At 41.0% G+C, this 15,993-nt stretch overlaps 1 protein-coding gene and 1 pseudogene across 2 annotated transcripts in view; both read right to left on the bottom strand.

Moving 5' to 3' along the window:
• Window positions 1–2,865, bottom strand: part of LOC110055153 (uncharacterized) — a 4,187-nt gene extending 1,322 nt beyond the window's left edge. The window contains exon 1 of the mRNA XM_089291357.1: window positions 1–2,865. This exon is cut by the window's left edge and continues 999 nt beyond it. Within this exon, the coding sequence (XP_089147483.1) occupies window positions 1–2,865 (2,865 nt within the window).
• Window positions 2,866–5,702: 2,837 nt separating this feature from the next.
• On the bottom strand, window positions 5,703–15,933 carry LOC110064389 (uncharacterized; annotated as a pseudogene). The gene is made up of 8 exons (XR_016208080.1): window positions 15,472–15,933; window positions 11,803–12,003; window positions 11,459–11,500; window positions 10,287–10,652; window positions 9,986–10,074; window positions 9,367–9,544; window positions 8,894–9,048; window positions 5,703–8,766 (listed from the first exon to the last, which is right to left on the bottom strand). The product of XR_016208080.1 is annotated as an uncharacterized LOC110064389 (transcript).
• Window positions 15,934–15,993: the final 60 nt, after the last annotated feature.

The following is a 15,993-nucleotide window of genomic DNA, read 5'->3' as shown; positions in this document are numbered from 1 at the left end:
CGGAACGTTCATCTTGAAGCTGAAGTAATCGCAATTCTGTTGTAACATCTCCGTGCTGATCTTAGAGTGGTCCAGCTCACTCAGGGCTTCTTTGAGCTCATTACAGGCGCCTACAAAGTTGGTGCCTTGGTCACATCTAAGCTGACGGATAGGACCTCGACGGCAGATGAAACGACGAAGCGCGTTAATGAAAGAATCTGTGTCGAGGCTGTGGGCGACTTCAATGTGTATGGCTCTTGATACCATACAGGTGAAGAGCGCACCGTATCTCTTCAATTCTTTTCTTTTTTCTTTAATGATCCAGGGACCAAAGAAGTCCACGGCACAATAGGTGAACGGCGGTGCTGGTTCGAGCCTGTCTTCGGGCAGGTCTGACATTTTCTGGGACTGGGTGGACCCACGCATCTTGCGGCATTTCACGCAGTTGTGGATACAATGGGATACTGACGAACTGCCACCGATTACCCAGTAACCACTGGATCTTAGCTCGTTGAGGGTGGTTGTTCTGCCTTGGTGCAAACACCTCTCATGGAAGTAGTTGATTACGAGCTTGGTGATGTGGCTGTTTCTTGGTAGTAGGGCTGGAAATTTAACTTCATCTGTCAGGTTTGCCCGTCTTATGCGACCACCAACGCGCATGATGCCGTGCTCGTCTATGAATGGATCAAGCTTCTTAAGGTTTGAGGACCATTCACTCTCTGGAAGGGCTTTGTGCTTGTCCTCTGGCTGCTCTTCTTTCTTTGACAGGATATCAATTTCTTTCTTGAAACTGGCTGCCTGGGCGGCCCTTGTGATGACAGCTTCTGCGGACTGTAGCTCTTCCACTGTGATAGGGACGTAACTCTCGCTGCCTACTTCTTTGTGGTGAGTTACTGGATTTTCGTCGCCTGACGATCTCCTTCTTTCTTGTGAGCGCTTCTTCAGTTTTCTTAAGTAACGCAGGCATAGCGCGACAGATCTCTTTGCACGGAACCAGTCCGAGAAGTACTTTATGTGCTCTGTTAAGTATAAGGGAACTTCGGGAGCGGATACTGTTGCCATGGTAACGGAACCTTTGACTTCAGGATCTTGCTCACGCGGTTCACAGCGAACATCTTCTTGAGTCCTCATAGTATCAGGCCACTGGTCTTCGCTCTTCCATAGAAACTCTGGGCCACAGATCCACTTTGAATTCATTATCTCTCGGGCACAGACACCGCGTGATCCCTCATCAGCAGGATTTGACTTGGTCTCCACGTACTTCCATTGTTTGGGAGAGGACTTGTCGTGGATTTCTTGAACGCGATTGGCAACGTACACGTGGAATCTTCGTGACTCGTTTGAAATGTAACCGAGAATGACTTTACTATCGGTCCAGAAGATTTCTTCAACATTTTCAAGGCGTAGTTCCTTTCCCAGTTGCGTGCTGACCCTTACAGAGATCACAGCTGCGGAGAGCTCGAGCCTCGGGATAGTGACTGTTTTGAGCGGTGTAACTCTCGACTTTCCGATCACAAATGAGCAGTGGATCTTGTATTGGTCATCAGTGAGTCGTAGGTATGAACATTGCCCATACCCCTTGTTACTCGCGTCAGAGAAGTGGTGGAGTTCTGCTTTGATCACGTGACCAATTTCTTTAGGCTTGTAGCATCTTGGGACCGACAAATCTTGTATGTGTTGAAGGTCTGCTCTCCACTTCTCCCATCTTGCCTTTACAGCGTCTTGTACAGGATCATCCCAGCCAGTGTTTTCTTTGCACATTTCTTGTAAAATTTTTTTTCCTTCTAGAAGGACAGGAGCGACGAATCCCAGTGGGTCAAAGATGGAACTGACCGTGGATAGTATCCCTCTCTTGGTACATGGCTTGTCTTTCCGCGTTATCCGAAAGTTAAAGGAGTCGTTTTCGATGCACCATTGGACTCCAAGTGCACGCTCCACTGGCAGAAAATCTTGATCTAGGTCCAGATTCTTGATATCTTCAGCTCTGGCTTCAGTTGGTATGCTGTGGATCACTTCTTTGTTGTTGGAAACGAACTTGTGTAAGTTGAAGCCCCCTCTCTTGCACATCTCTTTAACATCTTTGATGAGCTTCACGGCTTCACCTACAGATGGTACGGACTTAAGACCGTCGTCTACGTAGAAGTCATCCCGGACAAAGTCAGCTGCCGCGGAACCAATTTCCTTCTCATTGTCGTTGGCAGTGGACTTCAAGGCGAAATTTGAGCAACCTGGTGAGGATGTGGCTCCAAACAGATGTACTGTCATCCGATACTCTTTGGGTTCTTTGGAGGTGTCACCATTTTCCCACCAGAGAAAGCGTAACAGGTTTCTGCATTCTTCGTTAACCTTCACCTGGTGGAACATCCCTTTGACGTCACACATGAAAGCAATGTTCTCCTTTCGAAATCTGCACAGGACGCCAGTTAGATTGTTGGTCATGTCCGGTCGTTGTAGGAGGTGCTTGTTTAAAGAGTCCCCTTGAAACTCAGCGGAGCAATCAAAGACAACTCGTATCTTGTTAGGCTTCTTAGGGTGATATACCCCATGATGTGGAATGTACCATACTTGCTGGTTGCCTTCTTCTTCATTTAGTGCTGGGACTTCTTCGGCATAACCATTTTCAATGACCGTGTTCACGAAGTTGACGTAATCGTTACTATACTTCTTATCGGACGCCAATCTTCTCTTTAGGTTCTTTAGCCGACGGAGAGCCATCTCTCTATTGTTTGGCAACCTCAAGTTCCGATCCTTTAGAGGTAGGGGCATTTCGTAATGTCCATCTTCTCGATGATATATGCCTTCAGTGACGATCTTCAGAAATCTCCGATCCTCTTGGGAAAGTGCTTGCCCGTCCGTGTTTCTTTCAGAGAAGTCTAGTTCAAGCATTTCCTTTACTTGGAAGGGGTTCAAGATTTCCTTGGCTTGAGAACTAACTGCAAACTTGCTGTGAAGACTTTCGGGATCTCCAACTTCTTGAGTGATAATCCGGTTACAGGTGACTTCGTTCTCTTCAACTCCATCTAGCGTGGGATCTTGTCTTGAATTCTTTGCAGATGTGGCCACTTGTTTGCTATCCCGGGTCGAGGAATCTGGTTTCTCCTGGAGGGAATTGCATCACGCGAGTACACCTTTGGGAGCTCCACTTGCACTCTTTTGTCGTATCTCTCGACCAATAAGCCATTTACTTTCTGGACAGGTATCTCAGCCTTTCCATGCATTGTGTAAAGCTTCAGGTTGATCTCTGGACCTTCAACGCCGAGCTTCTTTAATACGGAGGATTTAACAAACGTAGTATCACTAGCGTTGTCCAGGAGTGCATACACCAACACTTCGGACTGTGGGCGGTCCTTGTGATGAAGCCACACGGGGAGAATCATGGAATTAGTCAGGTTGCCGTCTGGGGTGTTGGAGCAATTGCTGACTGCTTCCGGGGTTGTGGCTTCGCTGCCACCGTCATACTTCTTCGGAGATTCTTCTTTGTTCCTTGAATCGTCATGCAAGGACGAAGGATGGGACTTTCCACACACTCCACACTTCAGTCTTGTCGCACAAGCCCTTGAGAGGTGTCCACCGTTAAGGCAACCGAAGCAAAGGCCGTTCTTCCTTATGAAGTCCATGCGATCTGGTAGGCTTCGCTTCATAAACTCTGGGCAATCATCCAGGCAGTGATTTCCTTGGCACGAAGGGCAACGTCCTTGCGATCGTTTTGATTTATTCTTATTCGCCTCTGGCCTTGTAGAAGTTACCAGGCTGTTCGCTGAGGGAAAACGTCTTGTGTTGCGACCTCTGTTGTCACGTGGCGTAGTACTCGTGTCACATGACTCCTTATTTTGCTCTCGCTTTAAGGCGTTGGGAGAGAAGACGGGATCAGTTGCTAATTCAGCCTCCAACTTTACAAATTCCACGAGGTCACTGAAAGAGACGACGTCCTTTGTTTTTTCTCTCCGATCACGTGCGTAGCGGCACCACTTGACACCGCAATAAGACGGAAGTTTTGCGCTGATTTGGATGAGCGTTTCTGTTGAGTTTAACTCGCCCATATACTGCATAGACTTCATAGCCTCTGCAACGGATCAGGAAGTCGGAAAGTTCTTGAATTCCCGCGCTGTCTCCATCGCGAACCCTTGGCCACGCGCGTAATCGAGACTTGAAGCTTTCAGCGACATGATAGGGTTCTCCAAATCTTTGAGCTAACAACTTCTTTGCTTGCTCATAGCCATCGCCTGTATTCATCGCTACGAAGCCTTTGATCACGTCATTAGCCTTTCCGGTCGTGTACTTGCTGAGGAAGAATAATCTATCTCTACTTGCTTCTACTTTACTCTCGATGATTGTCTCGAAGGCTTGTATGAAAGCAGGATAGTCCATAAAGTTTCCGCTGAAAGTAGGCGGTTCCTGTACCGGCAAAGAACTGATTTGTTGCTGCTTTGCAATCGTGGCGCTAAGTTCTGTTTGTTTTTCTTGCAATTTAATTAGTTCTTTAATCGCGCTTTCATTTAGACTACTTGACTCTTGGTTCTGTCCGTTTTCGACCTTTAAGTTTGGTTTCACTTCTGCCGAGTACGAGGGCTCCATTTGTGAAGGGTCTAATTTCAGTATAAATGGCGGAGAATAAGGGTTCATCTTGATTTGTTTTCCGTTTTCTTGATAAGTGAATTTGACATCATTCTTGTTATCTTTGTGGTTATCCTCTTGAACGGTGTTAATTGGCGATTTCTGATTTTGATCATCGGTTAATTTGAGCTCATCATTGTCACCACTCGTCTTATCTTTGCTGTCGATCACTTTGACATGGCCAATCTGCGGTTTCTGGTCAGCGTGACCGTCGGTTTCGAGGTCATAGTCTTCGTTTAAGATCCTTCTCATTGCATTCACTTCTGCCTCGGCCACAGAAATCTCCTTTAGCAATTGCAACCTTCTTATTTCGTGTTCTTGGTCTAGAAACTGCCTTTCGACCTCGAGTCTTGCCTTTCGTGCCGCTGCTTCGATCCTACGTGACCGAGCCGAGACCCCAGAGGTGTTAGATTTCTTAGAGCTTCTAGATCTGGTCTCGCCAGACAGCACGGATTTTGGTTTTGGTTTCTCGATCTCCTTCTCTTCTGAATAGATTTTGTCGACAAGTTTAGTTCTCATTTCCATGAACACTCTATCCTGAAGATCGAACCAACGATACGAGGATTCCCTTTCTTCTTCTGAGTTGAGGAATTCGTGAAATTCGTGATGAGCGTCATTGAATTCTTCTTTTATTTTGTCAATGTTATCGCGTGCGAGCTGCAAGGAAACCCACGGAGGTTGATCGCGATCCAAAAGTTCCTTAATTTTGTCCAGTTCCTTTCGCAATTTGGAGCTGCATGCCTTTTGTTTTGAATCAAGTAAATCCTTGTTATATTCACGTCCCTTTTCAGTGGGTTTTCTTTAGCGTGAATCTTTGATCTCGCCGGACGCCGCGCCCTCGAGTTCTTGACATTCCTTTGAGTTTGTGGTTTTTTCTTCGACAGGTTCGTCTTCGTTTGTTTCAATTTCTTCTTTCTCAGTTGATTTGGAACTCATTGCAAACGACACTTTAGTAGTTCATTGACAATCCAAAACACTTAAGAGGCAACGTTGATATTTTACTGTAGCGGCCGGCGACTCTCGAGCGAACTAGAGGTGTCGTGAGCCGGTGAAGACGACTTTTAAAGATAGGACTACTTTACGGGCTGACGAAATAAAGCACGCTGATGTGTAGGACAAATTGATTTATTTCCTTGACACCAATTGCGATAATCGTTGTTTAGCCGTAAACTGAAATTTGATTAAAAATAAAGCATAAGCTACTAAAGAAACAGTTCTTCTTGTGAGCATTGAGGTCCACGTGATACTTATGTACTTAACTTACACTAAACTGCGACGAAACTAGAAACTAACCTAAACCTTATGACTGCAGGGCAGTAGAAAACAGCAAGTCTATATACGGAATTGCAATAACTAATAAGATACGATCGATAAGAAAACTAACTGAGAATTCCGTGGAAACTAACTATTAAAAGGTAAAGACAACACTTACATATCAGTCCTACGCTTGCCTCTAAAGGTAGACTGCTTTGGCTTCACTAGGCGGTCACTTTTAACTTCTTCAACTTAGGTGACTTGCGTTCGTGGTGAAAGCGAGGATACAACTGGCAAATCTAATAGCTACGTGCACGTACAGAAACTATAAGGCTGAATTGTTCCTTTGATTAGAACGGAACTACGTAATACTGCAGTAAGACTACAATAGATCATTGAGCGTTCATCACATCCAGCATCGCCTTCGCTGGTGATAGTACATGCCAGTGGATTACTGGGTGGTCCGACTCTTAATACATTCAGTTTCTCTGCAGTGTATTTTCCAAGCAAAGTTTTTCCAGGGCCCTTAACAACAGTGAACACATCCAAACAGCTTTTCGCAGAAACTTCACAGTGAATTTCAGCTTCAAATGTTCCCAGTACTTCAATTGGTTCAGTTTGACCATAGGCGAATAACTTCTTGCTGCATTTCTGAGATGTACACTTCACTCCCTTTTGCTTCAAACTTTCCCATGTAGTTTTGTCCACTATGTTGCATGATGCTCTAGAGTCGATTAGTACATCCTTCAACTCTACACCTTCCACTTACAGATGTACAATGCCACTTGTTTTGTTTCCATCATTCACGGCAAAGGCATAATCATCTCTTTGATCCAACTCTTCTTCCACTTGATACGCACCATTTGGATTAGGTCTGCCACTTGGAGGACGTTTAGGATTCTTTGTCTTGCAACAAACAGCCAGATGACCAGTAAAACCACACTTACTGCATGTTTTGTTTAGGGCAGGGCAATTGTGGGCAAAATGACCGGTTTCATTGCATCTGTAGCACTTCGGATGTTCCCCTGGCTTAAAATCTTTCTTCTCAGGTTTTCTCTTCTTTTTCTTTTTGTTTTTCCCCCTATTTGGGGTCGACAGGTCGCACGGCATTCACTTGATCATCTTTGCTCGAGGTCTCCAATGACTGCATTTGAAGTTTGACAGATTCATGTACTCGTGCAACATCTTGAAGGACAGTAAGGGTTCCATCCTGGGCTTTCTCCAAAAATTTCCATTGGAGTTCCAGATCTCTACACTTCTCAATCAATTGATCCCAGATAGCCTCATCCAACTTGTCAAACTCACACGAGACAGCTTTTTGCCAAAGGCGGCACACAAATTGATCGATTGTTTCACCTTCTAATTGTGCCATTTGTCAGAATCCGTGTCTCTCAAAAGGTATGTTCACTTTTGGCGTAAAATAGTTGTCGAGGACGGTTAAACAATTGTCGAAGTTGTTCTGAGCTTCATCTTCTGGTGCAAACATGTAAATTTCTTGCAGTTCCATTCCACCTGAGTGCAGTAATAGAGCCACTTTTTGCGCTTGATTTGTTACACCTTTCGATGTCACATACAAATGAAAAGCACGTTTCCATCGCTTCCATCGAACGGAAAGAGTAGTCGGTTCTCCCTTGGGGTCGAAGCAAGGAAGACCACGAACTTCAAGAGATTTTGGTTCAACAGTGGAGGTTGTCGGTAAACTTGGTTGCGTGTCGCTGGTTTCACCGCTCCCGGTTCCAGGCATGTTGCGAAATTCAACTGAAATATACAGAAGAACCTTTTTCCAGTTTGATACTCATCGCCATATGTGGTGATGGCCGATAAAGCACACGGATTTAACATGGATTAAACTCCTCAAGACTCTTTTATTGCACTGTACAACACGCCATGCTTACAACAAAACGAGATCCTTTTCGAACTTATAGTACATCATGTATACTATCACAAAATGTCTCAAGAGTACTAACAGCTAAACACTACATTGTTGAAACTCTATTTTGTCTATATGTTTACTCTATGTATTTTAATAACAAATTCTATGTATTTGCTAGTCAAATGGAACCTTTACATAGTCTATGTAAAAGCTATGTATTTAAATGAATTTTGAAGTGAGTTGAGGACACTCAAATGAAATAGCCTTTAAATAGCATCTGCATATATTTGAAATACAACTTACATAGCATAGCTTTTACATAACACTTAATGGAGCTGGAATATTCCCTTATAGTGATTACATAGCATCAAAAGGAGAACCTATGCTATGAATAGCCTTTAAATACTATTAACGTACCTTTTAAATAACATTGAAATAGAGTAAACATATGATATAAAGAGCTTTTTAATGGAGGTGAGTATTTTTCAAATTAACATAGGTAAAACATATAATATAAATAGCTTTGAACTAGTTACAACATAGTGTTTAAATAACTTGAAAGTGATAACAATTCTGATTGAATATGTTTTGCATAGAATTCACATAGAAAAATTATAGTGTATAGTGAATGTAAAATGGAAATTGCCCAAAATGTAGAGAAATGACTTAACAGTGTTTTTTTTAGAAAACAGCATAACAAGAATAGACATGGTAAAAAAGGGCTCTTGAGGAATGAACCATTTCTCTTATACAGCAGTTGTAGATTGAGATAAATCTGTTAATTACAACAATATAAAGGGACAAAAAAAGTTAAAATTACAGAACGCAAATGTAAAAATTTCGAAATTGAATTTCTTTTCAATTTGTCCATTCAGTGAAGACTTAGAACAATGACAAATTAAGGATAAAGTATCATTAAGTCACAAAGTCAGTTCTAAAATCAATTGCAAAGACGAACAGTGGTACAATTTACAATAGAAAGTTAAATTTTAAGAAGATAAGGAGGTCTCTCTGGTTCCTGCAGCAGCGGCAGCAGTTTCCTCTCCCTTTAAAAAGAAATAACATGTATGTATACATCAAAATGGAAAAATTAAGCATTGTTTCTATTAATAGTAAGCAATCTAGTAAGAACTTAAAATTTTAATAACAGGATGCGATGATATAAACTGATACCTTTTTTCGTTGTAGGGAAATCAGGCTATTGCATTTCATCCACAGGGCTTGTTTAATGCCACTGCGGGATACAGGTGAAGGCAGTTTCTTCTCTTCTCCATCTTTGGTTTTTTTCAGTACAGGCTCTTTGGTGAGCTTAGCAACAAGCGAAAAATCTGAAATTAATAATAACAAAGATAGACACTAAGTGAGAGTGTTTACACTCATCCTGATAAGGATTTTGTTACGACATTTGTACACTTAAACTTATCTTAAAGACCACCTGTGGGCCAGCCTTACTGAAGTAATGGCTTCATTAACAGCCATTCTACTTGCTTTTCATTTACAGTGAATAATATGGAAAATTTATTCAGCAGCTCCCAAAATTTTCCACATTCTGGGGTTTGTAGTGCTTAATAGTCATAATAATTCCAACATGAGGCCAATGGAGTTAAGCATAAGTATTCTCCACAGCCTATACTGTGTGTACATACCAGTAATTGCTTCAATGATGTCTTGATCAAGTTTATGAAGCCTTCTTCCCTTTATTTCTTCTTTAGGGTAAAATATGGGAAACAGTGTAAGTACCAGTGCTGTGCGTGTGGCAGAGGTTCTTATGGCTGCCTTTACCTTGACTGGGCAGCACCAAACACCATTCAAAATCTCTTCCCACTAGAATTTGAGAAAAAAAGGGTTGCAATAATTTTAGGCTGGCCTGGAGAATATAGATCACACTTTTTATGTTGAATTTACCACAAACTAAATTATGTCCTTCAAGTTTTCTCTGATTAAGCAAACAAACAACTGAACTCACTCTTTTTGATTGGAAAGAGAATGACTAATTGACATTGTGAAGGTGAATTACTCAACATGACACGAGCGTGGGACAAATTTAAACTATTATTTGTATATCTAAATTTGAACCTCACTATTCTGAACTCAGTTATCCCAAGCTCCCTGCTATCTGGAATTGAAATGATTTTTCCTTGAATAAACATTTACTTCTCAGTCATTTACTGTTGCCTATATTAAACCCCCAGCATCTCGTTTTTCTTTTTTTTTCATTCAGCTGTAATTCTGTTGAACATCTTTAAATCAAAAAGTAAAACTTACATTTTTAGTCATACCCATTGATTGTGGGACCTTTCCGTATTTTATAGAGTCGATGGCAGTGGTGCTGGGCTGCAAGGCTTTTAGCGTGTCTGTAATAAAAGGTTAAAAGAATCAAACCATTACTCGAAAAGGTTATTAAAATGACACAACTTTTTATATTTAACTTAACAGTTTCTGACACTGATTGCAACCCTAGTCAGGTAAACCTTCTCCTGGTAGCATCCTATATTTAATAATATATCCAATGCAAAATATCAGATCCTCTGAATTGCAGGCATTTATTTTATTAAGTTGTACTCACTCAATTCTTCTTTTGTTCTCTCTAACTCATTGCGTATTTCTGTCAGTTGCCCTTTCATTTCATCTTTCTCTTCCCTGCATATCACACTGATACACTTTGGAGGCTTGTGCTGTTTGGGCTGTTTTCCTCCAAAGTGTGGATGCAATGGAACTTTTTGGGGGACTTGGAGTAGCTCCTCTGCTGTTTCGGGGGCTTGTACATGTGGCTCTTCTGCTGGATTGCCCCCCAAAATCTGTGTTATGACCAGCTCATCATGCTGGGAGGAAATGTTTAATTCTCTTTCTTTCTGTGCGGAAGATTTCCGTTTTTTCCCCTTTTCTTTCTCTGCCAGCTTATTGGACACTTTCTTACATTTGGCTTTGTTTCCTGTTTTAAGGTGAATGAAAACAAGTATTAGCCAGTGTTTAGTGAACACATCACTAACAATGACAGAATGAATTATGAAAGACAAGGAAGAATACCACAATGTAGTATTACTAATTCTCAAGAAAGTTTTTCAAAATTTACACTTGGGTGTCTTTTACCATGAAAGTTAGGCAGCGTTTTGCTGTTTAGAGTGTTACTTGTGCGCCAGTATTTTCATTATCATTATTATATGGCTCTGTCTCACAAGAACTGGGAACTGCCAAATTCATGAATTTGATTGGTTGAAATCGATATTGAAAGCGGTCTAGATTTTCCCATCTAGGCTGGCATCTACATGTAGATCACTAATGTTTTGCAGTGAAAAAGTTGCAAACCAAAATGCAAGATCATTGACTATTTTCATCTAAGAACATTTATTTATGGAAGTGCCAAAAGGCCTGATGAGAAAAAAAAGTAAAGAGGACGAGCAAACTTTGGCGGAATTAAATTTAGCTCATGGATGTTTGCAAGCAAAGTGTCAGTTAGTACAAACCAGTTACATTAAACTAATTAAATTGTTCTTGTTTGTGCCATATAATAAACATCTTATTAACTGAGCTTAGTCGTTCTGTAAGGGAGGATCTTGACCTCGGTTGTGTGTACAGACCTCACTTCGTTCGGTCTGTACTCGTCCTCAGTCAAGATTCTCCCATACAGACCTCCTGCTCGATTAATAAGAGCTAAGTCTGATCTTTTCCACATTTATCACAGGTTTCACTGCTAATTGTGACCATTTAAATCTAAACATATATTTCTGTATCTTTTACCTGGACCATTTGTTTCCTTAAGTACTGGAGAGCAGGTTGAACCTGAAAATCAGGCACAAAAACAAGTTTCAGCGTTCTTGTCATTTAATACTTTTTTAGTGTTGATTGGTTTTGGTATAATTTGTCTGTTCATTGATTCTTTAGAAGGACTCGCTGGTTTTTATGATGAAAACCCAATGGAAATAGTATTTATTATTAACCATGTATAGAGCAGTTTTCAATTGAGTTTTGGTTTTACTACAATTTGAGATTGGCTGAGCACTCTAATTGGTTTCAATTGAAGTAATTGGTTTGGTTTTGGTTTTATGCATTTGTGATATTTACAGAAGTGAAGCAGTACATACTGTTATTTTCTTCACTGTTGTCACTCTCTTCAGTGTCATCATTTTCCTTGAAGTCTTTTCCATAACTCTTACTCTTTCTCTTCCTTTGAGACTTCTTGCTTGAGCCCTGATTTCCAGTAGTCCCTGAAACTTCTTCCACATTGCTGACATCACCAGGGGTGACCTATTTTTCCAACTGTTCATCTGCATCCTTCTTTTCATCTGTTGAAATGCCAGAACAGAACTTAAGTGCCAATTAATTAACTATGCACAGTACACCTCTTCCTTTCTCACTTAGGGACAAGACCTACAGATCTTGATCTTTCTGCTGAATTACCGTAATTTCCGGCAGTTTACCCGCACGGCAGATTACCCGCACCGGTCGTTTTTGCCAAAATGAGAAAAAAGATTCAGCAGATTACCCGCACTGGCAGATAACCCGCACCAAAAAACAAAAGAAAGTTATGCTAAATAGTTCGAGAACTCACAAATTTGAAGTGATCGAGCGAGACTAAGCCTTTCATGTTCGTGTCCATTTGGAATAAGATAAAAGTTTCTGCTACTTGGCCACCAATAGGGCAGTTAAAAGCACTCTCCTCAGCATTACTTTCTTAAGTTTGATTTTACAAGTTAAATATCCAATGTATTGATGTTTAAGACTTAACGGAATGCGAAGCGTTCGTTGTTGGAGCAATTGATTGTTGAGTGCCATTTTTGTAAGGTCGAGAGAAAGCTGGGACGAATGTAAAAAGTACCCGCGAAACAGCAAAACTGCAATTTAGAACTTATAACAATACCTTTAATGTGCTAAGTAAAAACGATCTTCAAAACTCTTTTAAAACACTAGAAATAACAAACAGTTCTTAATGTGCTAAGTAAAAACGATCTTCAAAACTATTTTATAACACTAGAAATAACAAACAGTTCATTCACTTCTAAAATGTTCGAAAAATACCTGAAACATGCATCCCTTCACTAAAACCTAAATGATCCCAGGCTAGTGTTCAGTTTGATCAAGTTCAGTTTAAAATCCATTAAAGTCCTCATCTTCCGTGTCACTATTTAACAAGTCAATTAAATGGGCATCCATAACAGGATCCAGAGCGGTCGCGGATTCCATTTCGTCATAGTCACTGATGTCCGACTCATCGCTCGCTCTATCCTCGGCACAACCCGTAATGCCTGCCTTGCTGAAACCATTTGTGATTGACGTTGTTTTCACTGCCCTCCATGCTCGAATAACCCAATCGCAGACTTCCGCATGTGTTGCCCTCCTCATTTTCCCGGTTTCGGTGAAGGTGTGTAGGCCCTCCGACATCCACTTTTCCCACTCGGCATGGATATGGTTTTTAAATGAGCGATTCACAGAAATGTCTAATGGCTGCAATTTCTTAGTAAGGCTGCCAGGAATCACTGCAGTGGTTGTTTTGTGCTCGTTTTTGAAAGTGTTCCGAACATCTTCATCAATGTGCGCGCTGAAACTGTCGAAGATCAGAAGCGATGTTCTGTCGAAGAAAGACACAGGTCTTGGTCGCCAAACTTTCTCACCCCAAACAGCCATTCTGTCGCGATCCATCCATCCTTTGCCGTGGCAGTGGACAACCACACCATCTGGGAGCTTTTCTTTTGGCATTGTTTTGCGTTTAAAGATGACCATTGGTTTGAGCTTTTTCCCTGACTCCGAGCACGCAAGTACAACAGTGAAGCCAGTTCTCTCGTGACCGGTGGTTGAAACAGGAACGCTTTCAGCACCGGTTGAACCAACAGTTCTGGAATGAGGAGCATCAAATGACATCGGAACTTCATCCATGTTGAAAACACGATCTGCTTGGATGCCAAGCTCCTCTTTTCTTCGCGAAACAAACTCGCGAAAGTTCACAACTTTCTCCTCCCAGTCATCTGGCAGCTTCTGGCCAACAGTGGTTCTCGCACGCACGGATAGGCGATTTCGGCGCATGAATCTGCTACACCAGCTCGGACCACCAACAAATTCAGCGACATTCATCTGTTTTGCCAATTCCTTCGCTTTGAAACGGATCATAACAGTGGTGACTGCACGGCTCTTTTCTCTTTGGCTGATGACCCACTCTTTCAAAGTTCTCTCCAATGCAGGAAACTTCACTTTACCAGTACAGCAGGTGCGTTGACGCTTTGGCATTTTCATCATTACAGCCTTCTTCTTTCGCCAGTAACGGATCATGGATTCGTCGATCTCAAACTCTGGTGCTGCTGCTCTGTTACCGATTTCATCTGCCCGGGTGATAACTCTCAGCTTGTACTCAAATGTGAAACTTTGTCGTGGGCGTTTCAAACCAGGCATTTTTAAATTGAACTCGTATTAAACTCGTAACTGACTCGTGGATGCACTTATCGTAAATGATTGATGTTTGTAAAACTTATTGAGTCAGTTAGCCTTTTATAACGATTTTACATCGAAGAAAACTTTATTCATTGTTTTTTGTTAACAAAGCAATTTCCAGCATGCAATTAGTAAATTTTCACACCCATTGTTTTCGATATTCATTGAGAGTTGAACTGACTTGTAAAATTCGGCTCGCAATTTTCTCAAAAAAACAATATCTCGGGATCTACTTGGTCTTAGAAATCGCTTGAAATGGGAAAATACTTTTTAAATCAAGGCAGTAAACTGTAAATTTTCCACTGATGCGTCGAGTATTTTTGTATTATTTCTTCACTTGTCAGTGTTTTGTTTACACTCGTGCCGACAATTATATTTTTTATCACGTTCCACTAATTATGCGGCGCCATGAATTCAACAGATCACCAAGATATTTATGGTATCTCAGGTTCTACTGGGTCTAAGAAATTGCTTGAAACGGGAAAATACTCTATAACTCAAGGCTGCGCTAGCTAGGAATATTTCGCTGATGCGTCAAGTATTCTTGCATTTTTTTTTATCACAGTCAATGCTATTTTTTCACTGCACGCGTGCTGACAAACGTCGGCATCATGTTTCAGTTAGGCTTTGTGTTTTCCACAATAAAACACACGTGAAAAGGTTTAAGTGAGAATTTTTCTAAGGAAAAAAAACTAGCTGTGAAATTGACAAGGTAAGAAAACTATCAAAGCACAAACGCGTAGCGAAAAATTTGTTTGTATGGAATTTTTTTTGTATGATTTCATCCAACTTGCATCAGCTATAATCGATCAACGTTTAAAAGAATTTTATAGCAAATAAAGCACGATACAAGAGTTGATAGGACGTGTTTCTCATTTAAACAAATGAGGCATTACATAGGTTTGTGGCAAGCGTATATTTAATGACTCTTATCTTTGTTTTATTTTCTGTCAGTACTATAATAATTACTGTTAAATACTTACGGGAAGATTAAAAAATTATCAGATAACCCGCACCACCCTATTACCCGCAGCAACGGTAGTTTACTGAAAAATTAACGCATTACCCGCGGGTAATCTGCCAGAAATTACAGTACTGATGTGTATTTGTGTATTTGATCTTTTTAACTACCGTACTCATAATTAGCTCTAAATGATAAATTGTCCTTACACTGAAAGAGTACCAGTATTAGTTACTACAGCATGATAAAAAATTCAAGCAGGCATTCTTTTGGAATACCACTGAAGAGCAAGCTACGCCAGGGAATAAGTCAGGTTTATAAATTTAGTAACAAGCTTCATAAAAGTCTGGTAAATGACACTTGAACTTACCATGGAGGAATTGAATCGTGCCCCCCAGATTTCTTTTCCGAATAGCATGCTGACAGTTGCCCCTGGCTCCATCTTTCCTCCATTCATGACTGTTAGCTTCATTGTTAATCTCACTTCAAGTTCTTCTCTTCCTAGTGCTACACCATTCTTTGAACTCCAAGATATTAGAGCATACATCTGAAAGCGAATGAAGAGGTCACATTCATCCATAAAAAATGGTTTAGTTCAATTAGGAATTGAGATAAAATTTGCTTACAGTTTCTTGCATGATCAAACGCGTCAACGTTTCAAGTAGGCTAAGTTATGATCTCCTTTCACCTCTAATCACATCGGTTTGCAGCTTCAAAGCAAATTCACAACTTCAGCTAAGCTTAAGTACATGATAAAATCTTACCTTTTAGAAGTTTCAAGGAAAAACGGGAATTGACGATGTAGAATCTTCCGTAAGTGAGAAGGAAAACAGCCACGGAGGAATCTAGCAACCTTTGTAAACTCAGCTAGACTCTGAGGAATATCACACAT

This window comes from Orbicella faveolata, unplaced genomic scaffold (assembly GCF_042242905.1).
Source record: "Orbicella faveolata isolate gen_17 unplaced genomic scaffold, um_ofav_v1 contig_24, whole genome shotgun sequence".
Taxonomy (NCBI): domain Eukaryota; kingdom Metazoa; phylum Cnidaria; class Anthozoa; order Scleractinia; family Merulinidae; genus Orbicella; species Orbicella faveolata.
Note: the sequence above shows the minus strand (reverse complement) of the source record. Positions and strands in the feature narration are given on the sequence as shown.